The 17,460-nt window shown below is 47.1% G+C and overlaps 1 protein-coding gene across 1 annotated transcript in view; it reads left to right on the top strand.

The window, feature by feature from the left end:
- Positions 1 to 1,730: 1,730 nt before the first annotated feature.
- The window catches only part of LOC125281634 (uncharacterized), a 58,834-nt gene continuing 43,104 nt past the window's right edge, over positions 1,731 to 17,460 (top strand). The window contains exons 1-5 of the mRNA XM_057315277.1: positions 1,731 to 1,849; positions 2,440 to 2,522; positions 4,131 to 4,282; positions 4,869 to 4,951; positions 8,200 to 8,323. Of these exons, the coding sequence (XP_057171260.1) occupies positions 1,812 to 1,849; positions 2,440 to 2,522; positions 4,131 to 4,282; positions 4,869 to 4,951; positions 8,200 to 8,323 (480 nt within the window). The 5' untranslated portion in view covers positions 1,731 to 1,811. The remainder of the gene's footprint in view (positions 1,850 to 2,439; positions 2,523 to 4,130; positions 4,283 to 4,868; positions 4,952 to 8,199; positions 8,324 to 17,460) is intronic.

Here is a 17,460-nt window from a genome sequence, read left to right as displayed (position 1 = left end):
AAACCTGTGGCGCTCAAGGGGACAAAGGTGGCACCGTGCCCAAGAAGGACCCAGAGAAGGACAAGGTAAATATGGTGGCTGTTTCCAGTTGTAACCATTTCTGGAATCCTGTTCCTGTCTGGGCAGCACCGTGTCCTGGCCTTGTGTCTGTTGGGTGGGTCATCCAGTTTGTCTGTGGCGTCGTTCACCTCTCAAATACAAGCAGTTCACGCAGGGGCTGACAGGCTTCTCCGTTACAAATCATCATCTTTGGGGGCCTCTCCCAAAGCCACAGGTGGTTAGCGGTGAAGGATGGCAGAACACTCACTGTGTGTGTGTCTTGTGTGTGTGTGTGTGTGTGTGTGTGTGTGTGTGTGTGTGTGTGTGTGTCTGTGTGTGCGTTTTTGTACCCCTGCTCACCCATAGCGCACGTGGGGGAAATAACTCAAGGAAGCTGACAGCTCACTGCACACTGAAGTCTCTGGGCTGCCTGATTCCCACTGGGGTATGTACAGGTGCGATACGTATTGTGTTCGTATTGCAGTTAGATGATTAACCTGTGACAAGGTCTGTGGTCATCCTCACGACTGGAAACTAGGGGAAGCTCTCCGTGCATTTTTTATTATCTGCTTTGCGGTTTGGAATGTGCTTAGATAGGCCATGTTTCGTAAGTCATCCCTGTTTTACTTCTGCTGGTAAACGTGCTATACAGAATCCCTCTCCTTGTACCCTTTCCACAACTATTTTGCATGATCAAAGCTGTTAGTGTCGTGTCGCAAAACACACTGTGACACACACTTTCTGAAGGGGGGATGTTAGCGATTATCTGCAGGACCGGTGCCCCACAAGCCCTTCGGTTGGGCTTCTAGGAGCAGGTCGTTTGGTCCGAAGTCACAGTGAGAGCAGGTTTCTTCTCTCATCACACGTTCTCGAGTTTTCCATCGGAAAGCATATACAGTTTTGTGGCTTCTCTAACTTATGCTTCCCATCGTAATTTCCTATTGGACAAAATTACTCTGGAACTCAGTGTGCTGAAATGTCCGAGTGACTGTGTTTTAAGATAAGCACAGCTGCTGAGTTATAGAAGGGTTATTGGTATCACGTTCCTTTTGGAAAACACTTTTCCAATTCCCCTGTCAGATCACAGGCCCCTAATTCCTCAAGTGTGTTTGTGGCCATGGCCAGAAACTGCAGAGAGCAGAAGACCCTTGTGTCAGGAAGTGAGGCAGCATGGGGACAGTCAGGGGCTTGCAGGCAAAGGATTCGCCTCGAGTGGCTCGGATTCCTGAGAAGAAAGGGCAGTTTCATCACATTCTCTCTCTTGTTAACAAACCAAAATATTCTGTGTGGTTGAGGAGGAAAGATGAAGTGTTGTCCAGGATCCCGATGCCTCCGTGTCTGGAGTGTCCTGCCTTCACTAGTTTGCCATGCTCCTTTTTCATCTTTGAAGATGCTACTTCTTGCTAGTGACCATTGGCAGACATGGTTAGTGATGTTTGGTGACAGTAGGTTATTCCTGTAATATCCATTCCCCTCTCCCCCCTTGTTTTAGTTGGCAGCAGTGGGGAGGGGTCAAGTTCTCTAGCACGGATGCGGCTCTGCTGGAACGTGGTATTGGAGAAGGAGGCAGATGCTGAGAGCTCTTTCTTTGGGTTTCATCTCTTGGTGTTACAACTTCTGTCTGTCTCACCAAACTATTTTCCTGTCTGTCTGCAGGTGGGTCCAGATGTGAGAGGGTTTCTTCAGCCCACCTGCATGCCCTGCCCTATGGACCAAACTTTACCAGGCTTCATTGGCTGTGGGCCACCTCAGCCTCCTCCACCTTGGTCGACATGCGGGCCTCCCCTGCCCCTCGTTCCGCCACCATGTGGTAAGATGATCTGGATTGCATGATGTGAGTTGTAGCGCGTATTCATCGTGTGACTACATGTGTCGGTGGAGAAGATGTAGAGGAGGTACCACGAGGCTTTACAATGCAAGGATCAACCTGAGTGAGGACACAGGAACATTCCTCAACTTTCTGTGGACATCCATTTCGTGGACTATCTCGTTATACCATACAGAACTGGGCAGCAGGGGTCTGCCATTGAGAAGAAGTGTGACATTGTGCAATAGACAGACATAAAAGCATTGCCCAGGTGCCCTGCACAGACATGATGTTTTGGGCTCTTGGCTTAATGGAGCACAGTCTTTACATCACTTGCATGTGTGGAGGCCCCAGTTGTCCAGCGTTATTGATTAGTTATGAAATCATCTCTACTGTGCAGAGTGGTCATATCCCCAAGGGTGAGGGACTGGTCTCTCCTTTGTCCACAGAGGTCAGCGGAGACCTGTGAGAAACGCTCTGCATCTGGAAGGGACCTGAGAGTGGGAGAGTAGAACAGGCTGGGGCAGGTGTAGAGCTTTGGCTTGAATCTTCCGTGGTCAACACCCGTCTTAATCCACCTCTGTCTCTTCTAGGGCCTCGGTCCAATTCAGAAACCTGTGGCGCTCAAGGGGACAAAGGTGGGACCGTGCCGAAGAAGGACCCAGAGAAGGACAAGGTAAATACGGTGGCTTTTTCCAGTTGTAACCATTTCTGGAATCCTGTTCCTGTCTGGGCAGCACCGTGTCCTGGCCTTGTGTCTGTTGGGTGGGTCATCCAGTTTGTCTGTGGCGTCGTTCACCTCTCAAATACAAGCAGTTCACGCAGGGGCTGACAGGCTTCTCCGTTACAAATCATCATCTTTGGGGGCCTCTCCCAAAGCCACAGGTGGTTAGAGGTGAAGGATGGCAGAACACTCACTGTGTGTGTGTCTTGTGTGTGTGTGTGTGTGTGTGTGTGTGTCTGTGTGTGCGTTTTTGTACCCCTGCTCACCCATAGTGCACATGGGGGAAATAACTCAAGGAAGCTGACAGCTCACTGCACACTGAAGTCTCTGGGCTGCCTGATTCCCACTGGGGTATGTACAGGTGCGATACCTATTGTGTTCGTATTGCGGTTAGATGATTAACCTGTGACAAGGTCTGTGGTCATCCTCACGACTGGAAACTAGGGGAAGCTCTCCGTGCATTTTTTATTATCTGCTTTGCGGTTTGGAATGTGCTTAGATAGGCCATGTTTCGTAAGTCATCCCTGTTTTACTTCTGCTGGTAAACGTGCTATACAGAATCCCTCTCCTTGTACCCTTTCCACAACTATTTTGCATGATCAAAGCTGTTAGTGTCGTGTCGCAAAACACACTGTGACACACACTTTCTGAAGGGGGGATGTTAGCGATTATCTGCATGACCGGTGCCCCACAAGCCCTTCGGTTGGGCTTCTAGGAGCAGGTCGTTTGGTCCGAAGTCACAGTGAGAGCAGGTTTCTTCTCTCATCACACGTTCTCGAGTTTTCCATCGGAAAGCATATACAGTTTTGTGGCTTCTCTAACTTATGCTTCCCATCGTAATTTCCTATTGGACAAAATTACTCTGGAACTCAGTGTGCTGAAATGTCCGAGTGACTGTGTTTTAAGATAAGCACAGCTGCTGAGTTATAGAAGGGTTATTGGTATCACGTTCCTTTCGGAAAACACTTTTCTAATTCCGTTGTCAGATCACAGGCCCCTAATTCCTCGTGTGTTTGTGGCCATGGACAGAAACTGCAGAGAGCAGAAGACCCTTGTGTCAGGAAGTGAGGCAGCATGGGGACAGTCAGGGGCTTGCAGGCAAAGGATTCGCCTCGAGTGGCTCGGATTCCTGAGAAGAAAGGGCAGTTTCATCACATTCTCTCTCTTGTTAACAAACCAAAATATTCTGTGTGGTTGAGGAGGAAAGATGAAGTGTTGTCCAGGATCCCGATGCCTCCGTGTCTGGAGTGTCCTGCCTTCACTAGTTTGCCATGCTCCTTTTTCATCTTTGAAGATGCTACTTCTTGCTAGTGACCATTGGCAGACATGGTTAGTGATGTTTGGTGACAGTAGGTTATTCCTGTAATATCCATTCCCCTCTCCCCCCTTGTTATGGTTGGCAGCAGTGGGGAGGGGTCAAGTTCTCTAGCACGGATGCGGCTCTGCTGGAACGTGGTATTGGAGAAGGAGGCAGATGCTGAGAGCTCTTTCTTTGGGTTTCATCTCTTGGTGTTACAACTTCTGTCTCTCTCACCAAACTATTTTCCTGTCTGTCTGCAGGTGGGTCCAGATGTGAGAAGGTTTCCTTGGCCAACCTGCATGTCCTCCCTTACGGGCCACATTACCAGGCTTCATTGGCTGTGGGCCACCTCACCCTCCTCCACTTTGGTCGTCATGCGGGCCTTGCTCGCCCTTCGTTCCGCCACCATGTGGTAAGATGATCTGGATTGCATGATGTGAGTTGTAGCGCGTATTCATCATGTGACCACTTGTGTCGGTGGAGAAGATATAGAGGAGGTACCACGAGGCTTTGCAATGCAAGGATCAACCTGAGTGAGGACACAGGAACATTCCTCAACTTTCTGTGGACATCCATTTCGTGGACTGTCTCGTTTCTCTATATAGAACTGGGCAGCAGGGGTCTGCCATTGAGAAGTGTGACAATGTGCAATAGACAGACATAAAAGCATTGCCCAGGTGCACTGCACAGACATGATGTTTTGGGCTCTTGGCTTAATGGAGCACAGTCTTCACATCACTTACACGTGTGGAGGCCGCAGTTGTCTAGCGTTATTGATTAGTTATTAAATCATCTCTATTGTGCAGAGTTGTCATATCATCAAGGGTGAGGGAGTGGTCTCTCCTTTGTCCACAGAGGTCAGGGGAGACCTGTGAGAAACGCTCTGCATGTGGATGGACCTGAGAGTGGGAGTGTAGAACAGGCTGGGGCAGGTGTAGAAGCTTGGCTTGAATCATGCGTGGTCAACACCCTTCTTAATCCACCTCTGTCTCTTCTAGGGCCTTGTTCCCATTCAGAAGCCTGTGGCGCTCAAGGGGACAACAGTGGCACCGCTCCCAAGGAGGTCCCAGAGAAGGACAAGGTAAATGCGGTGGCTGTTTCCCGTTGTAACTATTTCTGGAATCCTGTTCCTGTCTGGGCAGCACCGTGTGTGGCCTTGTATCTGTTGGGTATATCTTGGGATCTGTGTGTGGTGCCGTTTATCTTTCAAATGCCATGTCTTCATGCCAGAGCCTACAGGCTTCTGTGTTTCCAGATCGTCACCTTAGGGATGTTTGGGTGGAACAAAGGCAGACTTGTGCTGAGGTCTTGACATTGCATGGGAAACCCGGCTGGGACACTGTTACATCCTGAAGTTCTCACGTCATACATGCTTTGTGCTTAACTATTTCCATACACTGAGCAGTGGGGCAGGTGCCATTGGTGTGAAGGAAGTGTCTCTATTGCACAATGGCAGACATGTATTTCTTACTGTTGTGCATGTCCAGAGTCCACATTTGTTGTTCCTGGAGGGATGAAACACCTCTCACTTCATGTGCAGTGTGTTGAGTTTGAGCTGACATTTCATTAGTTACGTAAACCACTGAAGCAGGGCTGTGGTCCCTTGATTCATCATTAGGGTTGGGGTCTGCCCCATCCTCTGCAACCTGTGGATACTTGGGGGAAGCCCTCTTGTCGGCTCAGGGAGGTGAGAATGAGAGACAGTGGCAGATGCTGGAGGCAGGTGTGGAGGTTTTGTGGGAATGTGGCTCAGTCACTTCCTATGGGCTCGTCCTCTTTCTTTTCTGTGGCGTGGGTCAGAGATAGACGCTGGTGCGTCCCCCATGAGGAATAGCGGTCCTGCGTGCAGGCGTCTCATGTCGTGGGGGAGTGAATGTTGCTGAGGACGTGATCACTTTCTCCAAGTTGCTCAGGAGATCCATTTGATGGACTTCATCTTTCACTCCTACTGAGGTGGTTGGCAGGTCCCTTTGCGGTGAAGGAGAGCCTCTCTTCTCCTAGAGCTCGGCACAGCAGGTGTGCGCATGGATGTTGTACAGAGACCATATCCTGCGCTCTGGAAGGAATGAGGTCTATTCTTAACGTTAGGAATTTAGGGTGTCTGAGAGAAGGGAGGGACACGTTCATTAAACCACACAGACGTTGTGTTCCTTATAAGGGAAGCACCAGCGATGTATCTGAAGGACAGGAGAGGGAGCCGTGGGTCACACAGAAACAGGAGACTGTGGATGAGAAGCAGGATGGAGGTGCTCAGGGGAGTGGATGGTCTCTCTCAGGTAGAGCGGAGGCCATTCCTGGCAGGCCAGCAGCTTAAGCAGCGAGTGTGAAGGCAGAGTGAGGTCCACACCGAGTTGCTGCGTGTGTCTGTCACACAGTGTGAATAATGCAGTTATTTGCGTGAAAATGTCATTGTTGGCATAAAGCTGTTCATTCATAATCTATAAAGGTTATTGTTTCCCTAAATTTTTGAAAGTTCTGAACTGTGTGAAAGAATGCCGTGGAGATGTGGGAAATTTAACTTGGTTCTTTGGGGATTCTTGTCTGCCTCAGTTTGTGTGCGCCCGTGTGAGAAAGTGAAGACAGTACTGAGATCAGAGAGCTGCTGCCTTGGCTTCAGCCTGAGTGAGGCTCTTAGTGGGGAATTCGGGGTTGACCAGGAGCCGCCCTAGCTCGAGCCCTGTCACCACCCTCTGCATCTGAGTCCCCTCCCTGCCTGTAGCTTTGCATCTCCCAGAACTTCTGCCACAGTATCCTGCGGATTTGCCTGTGTTGCTGATGTCTCAGCCCGAATGCCAGCTCTCCGTGGGGCCTACTCAGAACCTCAGCTTTGTTTTCTTTGAAACCTGGAGCATATTGGTTTCTGAGGTCATTAGAGGCACAGGAGTTGAAGTACATAAAGAATCTGCAGGGGCCCCTGGGTGGCTCAGGCGGTTAAACATTGGACTCTTGATTTCCGCTGAGGCTGTGATCTCAAGGTTCTGAGATTGAGTCCCAGGTCGGGTTTGACGCTGAGTGTGGAGACCCTTAGGGTTTCTCTCTCTCCCTCTCCTTTTCCGCCTTCCCTGTTCACTCACAAGTTTACCCTTTCTCTGTCTTTGTTTTTTTCTCTCTGTTTCAAAAAAAAAAAAAAAAAAAAGAATGTGCCAAATATCTGGGATTTTGGCCACTCACCCTACTCACTGTTTAAAAAAATAGCTCCATGCAGATGATCATCAAAAGGTGTTCATTTAAGACCTTGAAATTTCACTTGGAGTAGAACATCTCAGCCCAGATAGCAGCGATCCTCATTTCAACAACAAAGAAATGACCTCCTTTTTTTCTATTAAATTTCAGGTCCTAGCCAAGAAGGAAATAAAAGATACTTTTGAGAATGGGTACATTCAGACATTGATGTCTGAGATGTGAAGACAATTATTTTCTATTACATATAGACTCACAGAGGCAGCCACACACTCAGGTGTTCATCCAAGGCCTCAGATATACTATAGGAGGCAAATTGCATATGGCAGAACATAAGATCCCATTGAAATAATCCAAAATCTGTTTGACTTACAGGACAGTCAGTTTGAAGTTTGAAGATCTCCCTGAGCGGTAACAACCAGGCTATGCAGAGTATATATGTTGTAAAGGTGTCAGATGAGCCTAATGGTCTGAATGCCTTCCCTGCCCATCCTGTCCCCTGTGCTCTGTCTCTCCTCGTATCCCCCCAATAAACCTTTCATGGTTCTGTGTGTCAGCGTCTGCCTTCACGAGGACCTACAGTCATTCCCCTCCAAGAGCACAGTGTGAATCCTGTACACACAGAAACAAACTGGCAGCAGTGGTGGTGATGGAGGATAGTAGCAAGATTACCCTTTGTGGCATCTTTACTGCAAGGGGCCCAAGCAGTCCTTCTGGGCAGGTGGACACACCCTGTATTTAGATCTGTTGGTGGTTGTATTAACTCTGGTGATAGATACCCTTGAGTACATGGTGTCTGCTTGTTTTGGGGGTGTGTGGTGATCAGCAGGATAGGTGTCTGTCCCCAGGCAGTGGTCTGTTGTGATGGTGAGGAATGTATGAAGGGTCAGTAGTGGCCCCGGGAGACCGGTGAGGAGGCCCTGCATTAATCCAGGTTTTGTGCACTGGTTTCACCTCACCAGCTGCCTCGCAACAGCGGGTGGGCTCTGAGGGTCGCTGATGGTGGCAGTGTTCTTGGTAAGACCCCTGATGCCCCATAATCCTCCACAGTTTCCATGTTGAGGGATGGGCAGGGAAGAGGCCAGTGACAGGAGACCCATTCCTCTCTCACCACGCAGGAGTTGGGTGTATGTGTCTGTTGCTTCTTAGGTCCTTTACTCCAGTCCATTCTGCACCAGAGCTCCTGGATCGTGCAAAGCCCTCCTTCTCTCCAGGTTGTGGAAGAAGACATCCTCCAGCAGCCTTGGGGTCATGGCTGGGCCAAGGTGTCAAGGTCTGTCTGTCCACATTCTGCCCTGGAGAGGCGGGTAACTGCCCTGCTACAGCCAAGGTCAGCCTGAGCAGCCTTTGTAAATGGGATTGTCATGCCCTGTGCGCAGGGCCAGGGCCGAATGATGGCAGGAGAGAGGGGGAGACAGGAGAGGTGGTCCTCTGTGGTGGTCCTGGACAGGGCTGCACAGAGCAGAAGGCCTGAGGGCCTGGGGAGAGATAGAGAAAGAGACTGTCAGGGAGAGGGACACTGAGTGGGTGGTGGGGGGATTGGGCAAATCCTGGAAAGTGAGAGGAACCAAGAGAGGGAGAGGGGGTAGAGAAAAGCAGAGACAAAGAGGAGTTGGAAGGATGAAAAGCAGTTGCTGGTCTAGGTGTGTGGAGGTGGACCATGGACCAGGGGGGAGGAGGTCTAGGTAGCTACTCTGAGCTTTGGGACTGGAGAAGGCGGGAATCCAGGGCGTCAGATTTCCCTGAGCCCAATCCTCCGACCTCTCTGGGGCAGAGCTGTGCAGAGGACGTTTCCCTTGGGAAGATGGGGACCCCTCCTTTTGCATTGTGGGGCCGAACCCTAGGATCTATCATGGAGAGAGATGGCTTGGGTGGAACAGAGCACCCTCTGTCCCTCCATCTGAGGGGTCATGACTTTGAGCATTGCAGGGATTCCCAGGGAGGCCAGCAGAGGGCGCGCGCGCACCTCCAACAGGAAGGGGGCGGTTTCTCTGCGTGCGCAGCCACGGCCAGCAGAGGGCGCGCTGTGGCCTTTTCTGACACAGGGCGCCTCAGAGCAGGAAGGGCTCTGGAAGGCCCCCAAGGATCCGGCCCCTCTCTGGCTGCAGGGAATAGAGCGCCAAAGCTGCCATTTCAGTAGGTTCGGCCCCCACCCTGGGAAGACCCTGGGGCCTTTGCAGCAACTTGTCGCCTCCCGAGGTAGAGGAAGAAGCTGCCTTGTTGGCTGAGTGCTGAGGGGGCGGCTCTGGGTGGCTTCCCAGGACATGCTGGTAAGTGAGCAGCACAGTCGCTTGCATTTTGAGGGCTGTTCCCCTGGTTCAGTCCTCATTTTCCCTGCGGGTATTTGAACAGACCTGTTTTACTCAGGGATCCGTGGCTTGAGGGGTCCTGCGACACCACATCAGAGATGCTGTGGTTGGCTTGTTACAGATGCAGGCTTGTTTCTGGGGAGAAATCCTGAGCCAAATTCAGAGGAACGGGAGCCGCTTTCAGTGGGGACTTGAATGCACTAACTGCTGACTCTCAGGACTTCCTAAAAGAATGAGCTGGGGTCCCACTTCCCTAATTCTGCTGGAACCTGAGACCCAGGTAGAAACACAAACTGCCCTCCATTTTGTAACCTTAAAGGTAGAAACTCTGAGGGATTTATCAGCCGAAGTTGGTTTTGTTTGGGAAGGAAGAAGAATAGAATGTAGGACAAAGAAGCAGTGACTAACCCTTAGGCACATTGGGGAGCATCAGAGAGGCTCACTGTTTTCAGGCGAAAAGGGGGCAGTTTAGAAGGCTGTTAGGAACCAAAAGTCCATTGGAGGCATCTGGTAGTTCAAATCATTGTGGCTTCTCATGGTTGAGTCCTGTTGGGAGGTGGGGGCTGGGGGGAGGGGATGGAGAGATGAGAATAGAGTTCCTGTAGCTGGAATAGTGGAGTATTCACGTGCGAGGTCAAGTCCATGTCTTCCTGTTGGGTCCCCAGTTTATTCAGAGTGAGAGTGTGTCCGAGCTCCCCCTGCCAAAACCTCCTGACTGTTTTGTGGCATTTCCCGTTACGACTTTTCACATTTCCCCGTTCTGATCAAGATTTGCCTTGAGGAGCAAAATAAGTCCGTCAAAGACAGATACTATATGATTTTAGTCATTTGTGGAATTTATGAAATAAAACAAATGAGCAGCGAGAAGAAAAAAGAGGCAAACCAAGAAAACAGCCTTTTTACTATAGAGAACAACCTGTTGGTAATCAGAGGGGAGATGTTTGGGGGGATGGGTTCAATAGGTGATAGGGATTAAGTCATGCATTTGTGATGAGCACCAGGTGTTGCCTACAAGTGTTGAATCACTAGATTGCACACTTGAAATGAGTATAACTGAGGTCATTGTAATTTAAAAAACTTTAAAAAAGTTTCCATGGAAGAATTTTTTTTAAAGATTTTATTTGTGCGTGTGTGTATGAGAGAGAGAGAGAGAGAGAGAATCAGGCAGAGGGAGAAACAGGCTCCCCGCTGGGCAAGGAGCCCAGTGTGGGACTCAGTCCTAGGATACTGGGATCATGACTCACTGGATCATGAGCCAAAGGCAGATGCTTAACCGACTGAGCCACCCAGGTGTCCCTGGAAGAATTTCTGATCAGCAGTCAAGTTCTTTGTATTTAGTGGTTTTGTGTTTCAGTGCCAGCAAGGTCTTTTTCTGGTGGCGTGTCTCATGTTGGAGGAAATGTGCATCACAGTTGTAAACTACTCAAGTGACACTTGAAGAACTGGGAAGGTTAGAAGGGAGAAACTCTCATGTACTTCCTGTGTGAAGTCTGTATCTGCTCGAGATTGAGACCAGTGAGCCAGCATCACCTCACTGGGGACACTGTTTCTACAAAGGATTGACAGACAGCAAGTACAGAATCAAAAGCAAGATGACAATTCCAAACCATGTGTTGGTTCTAACCCAGGACCCTAGGTTTGAAAGGAGCCAACTGAAAATATTTATTGGCAGTTGTTTACCTGAAGGAAGACAGGTTTCTCCCTATGAAGGCAAACCCGGAGTCACGTGTGCCTCCTGGAAGTGTCTTCCTCAAGTGTCTGGGAGCAAAATAGTGAAATACTGCGAGAATGCACTAAATGAAATCACTGAGTACATCTGGGAATACAGATACACTGGGGAACATGAAGCATTAGAGAACTTGTTGCAAGAATAGGAATACTTCCGGGACATTTCAAAACAGTATTGTTATCTCAAAAGAGCTGTTTAAAACTCCATGTGTTATCAGTAATGGTCTGTTATGTTATAAATTCAGAAACCATGCATTTGGATTAGAATCCGGATGTTCAAACTATGTAATTATATAAGTATAGCACCATTTATTTATTCTGCTTTTGGTGAATAATTGTTTCCAGTTTTTTGTTATTCTGAACAATGCTGCAACGGACATTCTCACACGTTTCCTGGTGTGTAGGTTCAAGATTTTCAATAGGGCATATACATTTTCTAGTATTGGAATTTCTGGTTTGTAAGAATGAACGTGTAGAGTTTTGCAAGATAATGCAGAGTATCTTTCAAAATAGTTGTACCAATTGTACTTGTCCCAGTACTGCATAGAATTCCTATCTTCACCAATAACTGGTCTTGCCAAGCTTAATTTTTTGCCAACCTGATGAATGTAAAAGGGTTACTCTTTGTGGCCTTAAGGTGAATTTTTATGATTATTATTGAGGTTGAACATTTTTCATGTTTTTATTCACCACTAGGATTTTTTTCTTCCATAAAATTCTAGTTTTGCCATTGGGCTATTTGCTTTTCTCTTTTTGTTATGTAGGAATTAGCTTTTCAAATATTCTGGATATTGATCTGTGGTTGGTTGTGCGTGTTATGAATAAAACATTCTTTGTTATCAGTTTTTGAATTCAGATAGCTGAGTTAAAATAATGAAGACTACCTAGATTTCAGAATCTGTTTGGTTCCTGATTTTCATATAAAAGTTAGCTGGAGTTTGAATGATAAAGTATAATTCAAAGATTTCATTCAAATATTCTTGTTTCCTGGGACGCCTGTATCTTTTTCTGGTTTCTAATTTAATTTTTCTCTAAGGTATCTTTTTGTTAGCAAAAGTTCTTTTCCTTTTTTTTTTAAGATTTTATTTATTTATTTGACAGAGAAAGAGAGAGCCCGTGAGAGAGGGAACACAAGCAGACGGAGTGGGAGAGGAAGAGGCAGGCTCCCAGCAGAGCAGGGAGCCTGATGCAGGGCTGGATGTGGGGCTGCATCCCAGGACTCTGGGATCACGCCCTGAGCTGAAGGCAGACGCTCAACGACTGAGACACCCAGGCATCCCAGCAAAAATTCTTAATTTTAACGTTGTCATGCTTACCAATTTTCTTTCTGAAGAATGTTTTTTTGCCTTGGTGAAGAAGTATTTTCTTATCCTGGGATCATAAAGATATCTTTCTATATATTCTTCTGCAAGTTTAACCAGTTTTATCTTTCATTTTGAAGTCGGTAAATCCATTGGAAATTAGATTTTGTGTATGGCAGGAGATAGAGATCTACCATGTGGATGACCAGTTGTCCTGACATCATGTATTTCATACACCATTCCCCAGTGATCTGTAGTGCCCCCTGTGTCATGGATGAAGTTCTCATACATTTGTGATTCTGGTCTGGGTGCACTAGTGGTAGTCATTAGTCTCCCAGCATGAATAACACCCTATCCTAAATCTTATAGCTTCATAATAATTCTTGATATCTGGTGGGGCAGTTCTCCTTTCCTTATTCCTTTTTTTCCCCCCTAAAGATTTTATTTACTTATTTTTGTGCACATGGGAGGGGGTGCAGAGGGAGAAGCAGACTCCCGCCGAGCAGGGAACCCGATGTGGGACTGGATCCCAGGACCTGGGATCATGACCTGAGCCGAAGGCAGATGCTTAACCGAATGAGGCCACCCAGGCGCCCTCCCCTTTCCTTTTTCTTCAGAAGCATCTTGGCTGTCTATGGGTCTTTGCTCTTCCGTATCAAGTTTAGAATTAGCCTGTCATATTTCTTGCAAACTCATATTGGGATATTAATTGCTGCTGCATAAAATATACAAGGCAATTGGAAAAGTATTGACATTTTTTTATGATTTTGAATTTCTCTGTCTATAAACACGGCATGGTTTTTTTTTTTTTTCATTTGTCTTTAATGTTTTTAATAAATTAAAAATTCTGTTTCTTTAAAGAAAGCAAACAAAAACAAAACAAAAACAAACAAAAGGAATCAGGGTGCAGTTAATAGTTTAGGTAAAAGAAAGACTTTTGAATTCTGAAACTTCTAAAACTCTAGAAATGCTCACAAGATAAAAATGAGGCTATTTCTGGAAAGGTCATACTCCAAAGAGGTTTCCTCCTTTTGCAAGAGACTGGGAAATGCAGAAAAAGGCATGTTCTTTGCACAAAAGAGGTAGGAGGAGCAACAGTGAGAAAAGGAATGCAGGCCTGGTCCGGACATGTGGGGGAAAGCTGTCTCCCCAGATGTTTTCTCTTTCAATTTGGGAAGTATTTATGTTCTCGTGACCAGATGGTGTCCAGGTCCAGTCAGGGTCTGGTGCCTTCTTTAAATGTGTCCCGTGGACCCAAGAGCCCATTCCCTGGGATTTGGCAGCACAAGGTTTGGTTAGCAGTATCCGATAAGGTCCTCTCAAGGGAGGTTGAAGAGAATCTCTGTGGAAGTGTCTTTCCCAAGAGAAAGAATCCCCAGCTTGCAGGGTGTGATGGTCAAGATAATTATCCCCTGGGAGTGGACACTGAAAAGATTGCTCTGCTACAACAATGTTCATTTTGATAGAAGCAACTAGATCTTTGCATTATTGAAATATATCCCCTTTTCTCAACTCCAGGTCAAAAGGGGGCAGAGGTCAAATGCATGGATGTCCAGTGACTATCTCCAAGGTTGGGAGTCAGAGCTCCAAAGGGGATGGCCTTGAGATTTAGAAGAAGTATTGGCAATGCCTTTGGCCCAGGTCATTGGAAAGTCTCTGCAGATTTTGCCAATTGGGTCCCCAGTGTTGCCATTATGGTGTTGGACCAGTTGTGAGGTTAGGGGATAGTAATGTACAATGAAAGTATTGTAAAACCGGCCAAAGATCACAAACTCAGTGAAATGCCTGCACGGTAGAATGGGTTTTCTGGTCATTGTGCTGTTCAAGAGAGCTTTTCCCGGAGAGAGAATTTTTTCTAACAGGATTTTAGCCACAGAAGAGTCATTGGCCTTTCTACAAGGGAAAGCTTTGGTCCAGTGAGATAACATAGGCACATTGACTAACACAAACTTATTTCCATGAGATGAGAAAGTTGCATGAAATCCACTTGCCATATCTCAAATGGTTCATTGAGCAGTCTAAAATGCCCAGGGGAGGTATGGATTTGTTTTCCAGGATCGTATTTTGGACAAGTGGGACAAGCAAGGTTGGCACCTTCTGCAGTCTTCTTAGCATTTCCCCACCAATACTGGTTCATCAACCCTATCAGTTTGTCAGTAGACCAATGGTTTAATATTTGTACAGTTGTCAGGAGTGGGAATTTTAGAATTTTGGAGATGGCCATATTGTTATTTGATCCAAACCGGAATTCTCTCTTTTTATCAACTAGTCATCAGATTCCCAACATTGTTTCTCCTTGTCTGGGCCCTGTTGTTGGCCATGTCTGCTCAATTTTTCCCAATTGTCAGTTGGTAGGACATCCCTTCAGAACATGACAGAGGTCTGGCTCTCGGTGTCCTTTTGAGCAGCTTTTTTTTGGGCAGAACTATAAGCCAGGTGGTTTCCTTTGGCCTCCAGAAAGTCAAGTGCAGAATATCCCTGGGACCTTAATAATAGCTAGATCTGCAGGCAAAAGCATGGCATCTGATGAATTTTAGACCTAGCAGCCATTTTTAATCTCATCCCCATTGTAAGGAAGGAAACCTCGTTTCTTCCATAATATTCCAAAACCATGAGCTAGCTATCCAAAGCATATACCGAGTATCACCTTACATGTTTGCAGTGCTGCCCTCGGCTACAATAGAAGCTGCCTTAAGGACACAGAACTCATCCTGCTGGGCTGAAGTAGCCAGAGGGAAAGGTGCTGCCTCAGTGTCCTCAAAGGGAGTTGTGGTAGCTTAGCTGGCGAGATATTTATCATTTTCCTCCTCTAAGTAAGAACCATCAGGAAAGCATGAAAAGTGTGCTTTGGTTAGAGCAGTTTGCTGAAAATTGTCACAGGGAGTCAACAGGTGACCTGTCGGTGTGAAGTGGCTGTGGGGGGGTTTCATCTGTGAAGGAGGGGAGAAGGGTGGCTGGGTTGAGGCTTTTGGAACCAGAAAGAGTTATGTGAGGAGTGGTACCAGGGGGATTTCATAGGAGGTGAGGTGACTGTCTGGAAAATGTTGAGTGTGAGGAGAGTTCAGAAGGGCTTCTACTACATGGGGTGCAGGGATGGTTAAAGGGGATGGTGTGATGAATTCTTCAGTGGCCTTATCCCAGAGGGCAGTGGCAGGAATGGCTCTGAGGCAGGCGGGTATCCCCCAGCCATAGCATCTACCTGTTGACTCTTATACCTTGTGGGATGATGGTGGTCCTTGTGTTTTGGGGTGAGCACTGCAAGGACATTCCCTTCCGTATCAGAGAGATGAAAAAGGGAAGTTGGTCATTAGGAGTTCCAAGGGCAGGGGCTAATGGTAGACTTTTGTTTAAAGTTTCAAAGCGGTGTCATCCCCCTCTTTCTGAATAATTGTGTTAGGTTTCTCATGTTTTAGTAAAATGTATAGCAGCTGAGCCTTAAAAGAGAAGTTTGGAATCCACTGTTGACAGTAGCCGGCCAGTCCAGGAAAGCCTGGTCATTGGTGCTTAGTTTTAGGTTGTGGGAAATTGAGGATGCCTTGAGTCTACCTGGATCCAGGTACTGTCCTTGTTCTGAGATCAGGTGACCTAAATACCTAAGCTGAGTTTGAGCAAACTGCAGTTTTTCTTTGGGGACTGCATGACCCTTTTAAGGCCAAAAGTTTTCCCAGGTGGATGCTGTCTTCCTGTGAAGAGGTGTGAGGAGGGGAGCAGAGATGCCAATCATCTACATATTGTAACAAAGGAGACACAGCACACTCACTATCATGTGGTGGGCAAAATGGGTGAAGGGGAGAGGGAGATATAGGCCTCCAGTAATGAAATGAGTAAGTCATGGGAATAAAAAGCAGAGCATAAGGAATACAGTCAATGATGGTTCGTAGTGATGTAATGGGATAGACGGTAGCTATACTCGTAGTGAATATAGCCTAATGTATAAAGTTATAGAATCACTAAGTTGTACACCTGAAACTAATGTAATATTGTGTGTCAACTGTAGTCAAAAAAAAAAAAAAAAGTTGGGGGGCGCCTGGGTGGCACAGTGGTTAAGCAACTGCCTTCGGCTCAGGGCGTGATCCTGGTGTTATGGGATCGAGCCCCACATCAGGCTCCTCCGCTATGAGCCTGCTTCTTCCTCTCCCACTCCCCCTGCTTGTGTTCCCTCTCTCGCTGGCTGTCTCTATCTCTGTCAAATAAATAAATAAAACCTTTAAAAAAAAAAGTTGGAAATGTGGGATCTATTTAGATCCTCAGGAGATTTAACTTCAAAGGGGCAGGTTTCAAGAGGTTTAGGAGAGGAGGAAGCAGAGAGAGCTTCAGAGGAAAAGGAAGGTTTGGTAAAAGGAAAAGAGGGAGAGAGGCCTTAGCAAAGTATTAACATCAAGGCAGTTGAGTCCCTAGAGGAATGTCACTCTGCCTGTTTCAAGGACTTGGGCTCTAGGAAGTAAGGAAATTTAACAATTTTTCTTCTGTCTTTGTTTCCCACATCAGATAAGAGTGTGGGAGCAGAGGAGATGAGAGGGTGCAGAGATAACAGAGGGAGATGGTGCTGGAGGTGGGGCCTGAGGTGTGGCCTGAGCACAATGTGGTTGCCTCCCCTCCTTAGACAAAGAAAGTGGGGGAGGAGAAGAAGAGGACTCAGAAGCCCTGTTTTGTCTCTTTAATTGTATGCTTGCATCATTTATTTAATTTTTTAAAATTATTTATTTGACAGAGACAGAGCACAGGCAGGGAGAGTGGCAGGCAGAGGGAGAGGGAGAAGCAGGCTCCCCACTGAGCAGGGAGACTGATGGGGAACTCAGCTCAGGACCCTGGGATGAAGACCTGAGCAGAAGGCAGACTCTCACTTGACTGAGCCACCCCGTCGCCCCCTCATTTAGTTTACAAATTGTATTTGGAGAGATGCAATTTTCGATTCTTGTTAGCATTTGGCAGCTTCCAAATACCTATTGTAATCGGTATCCTGTTTTGTCAATTTTAGAACCATGGCAGTCCATTCAGGTGTGAGAAAATTAAGGTTGGGATGATCAAAAGTTCCTCATCATGGCCATTGAAGTTGTCAATTATTTCAGGTT

Source organism: Ursus arctos, unplaced genomic scaffold, assembly GCF_023065955.2.
Source record: "Ursus arctos isolate Adak ecotype North America unplaced genomic scaffold, UrsArc2.0 scaffold_2, whole genome shotgun sequence".
In the NCBI taxonomy this organism is placed as follows: domain Eukaryota; kingdom Metazoa; phylum Chordata; class Mammalia; order Carnivora; family Ursidae; genus Ursus; species Ursus arctos.
Note: the sequence above shows the minus strand (reverse complement) of the source record. Positions and strands in the feature narration are given on the sequence as shown.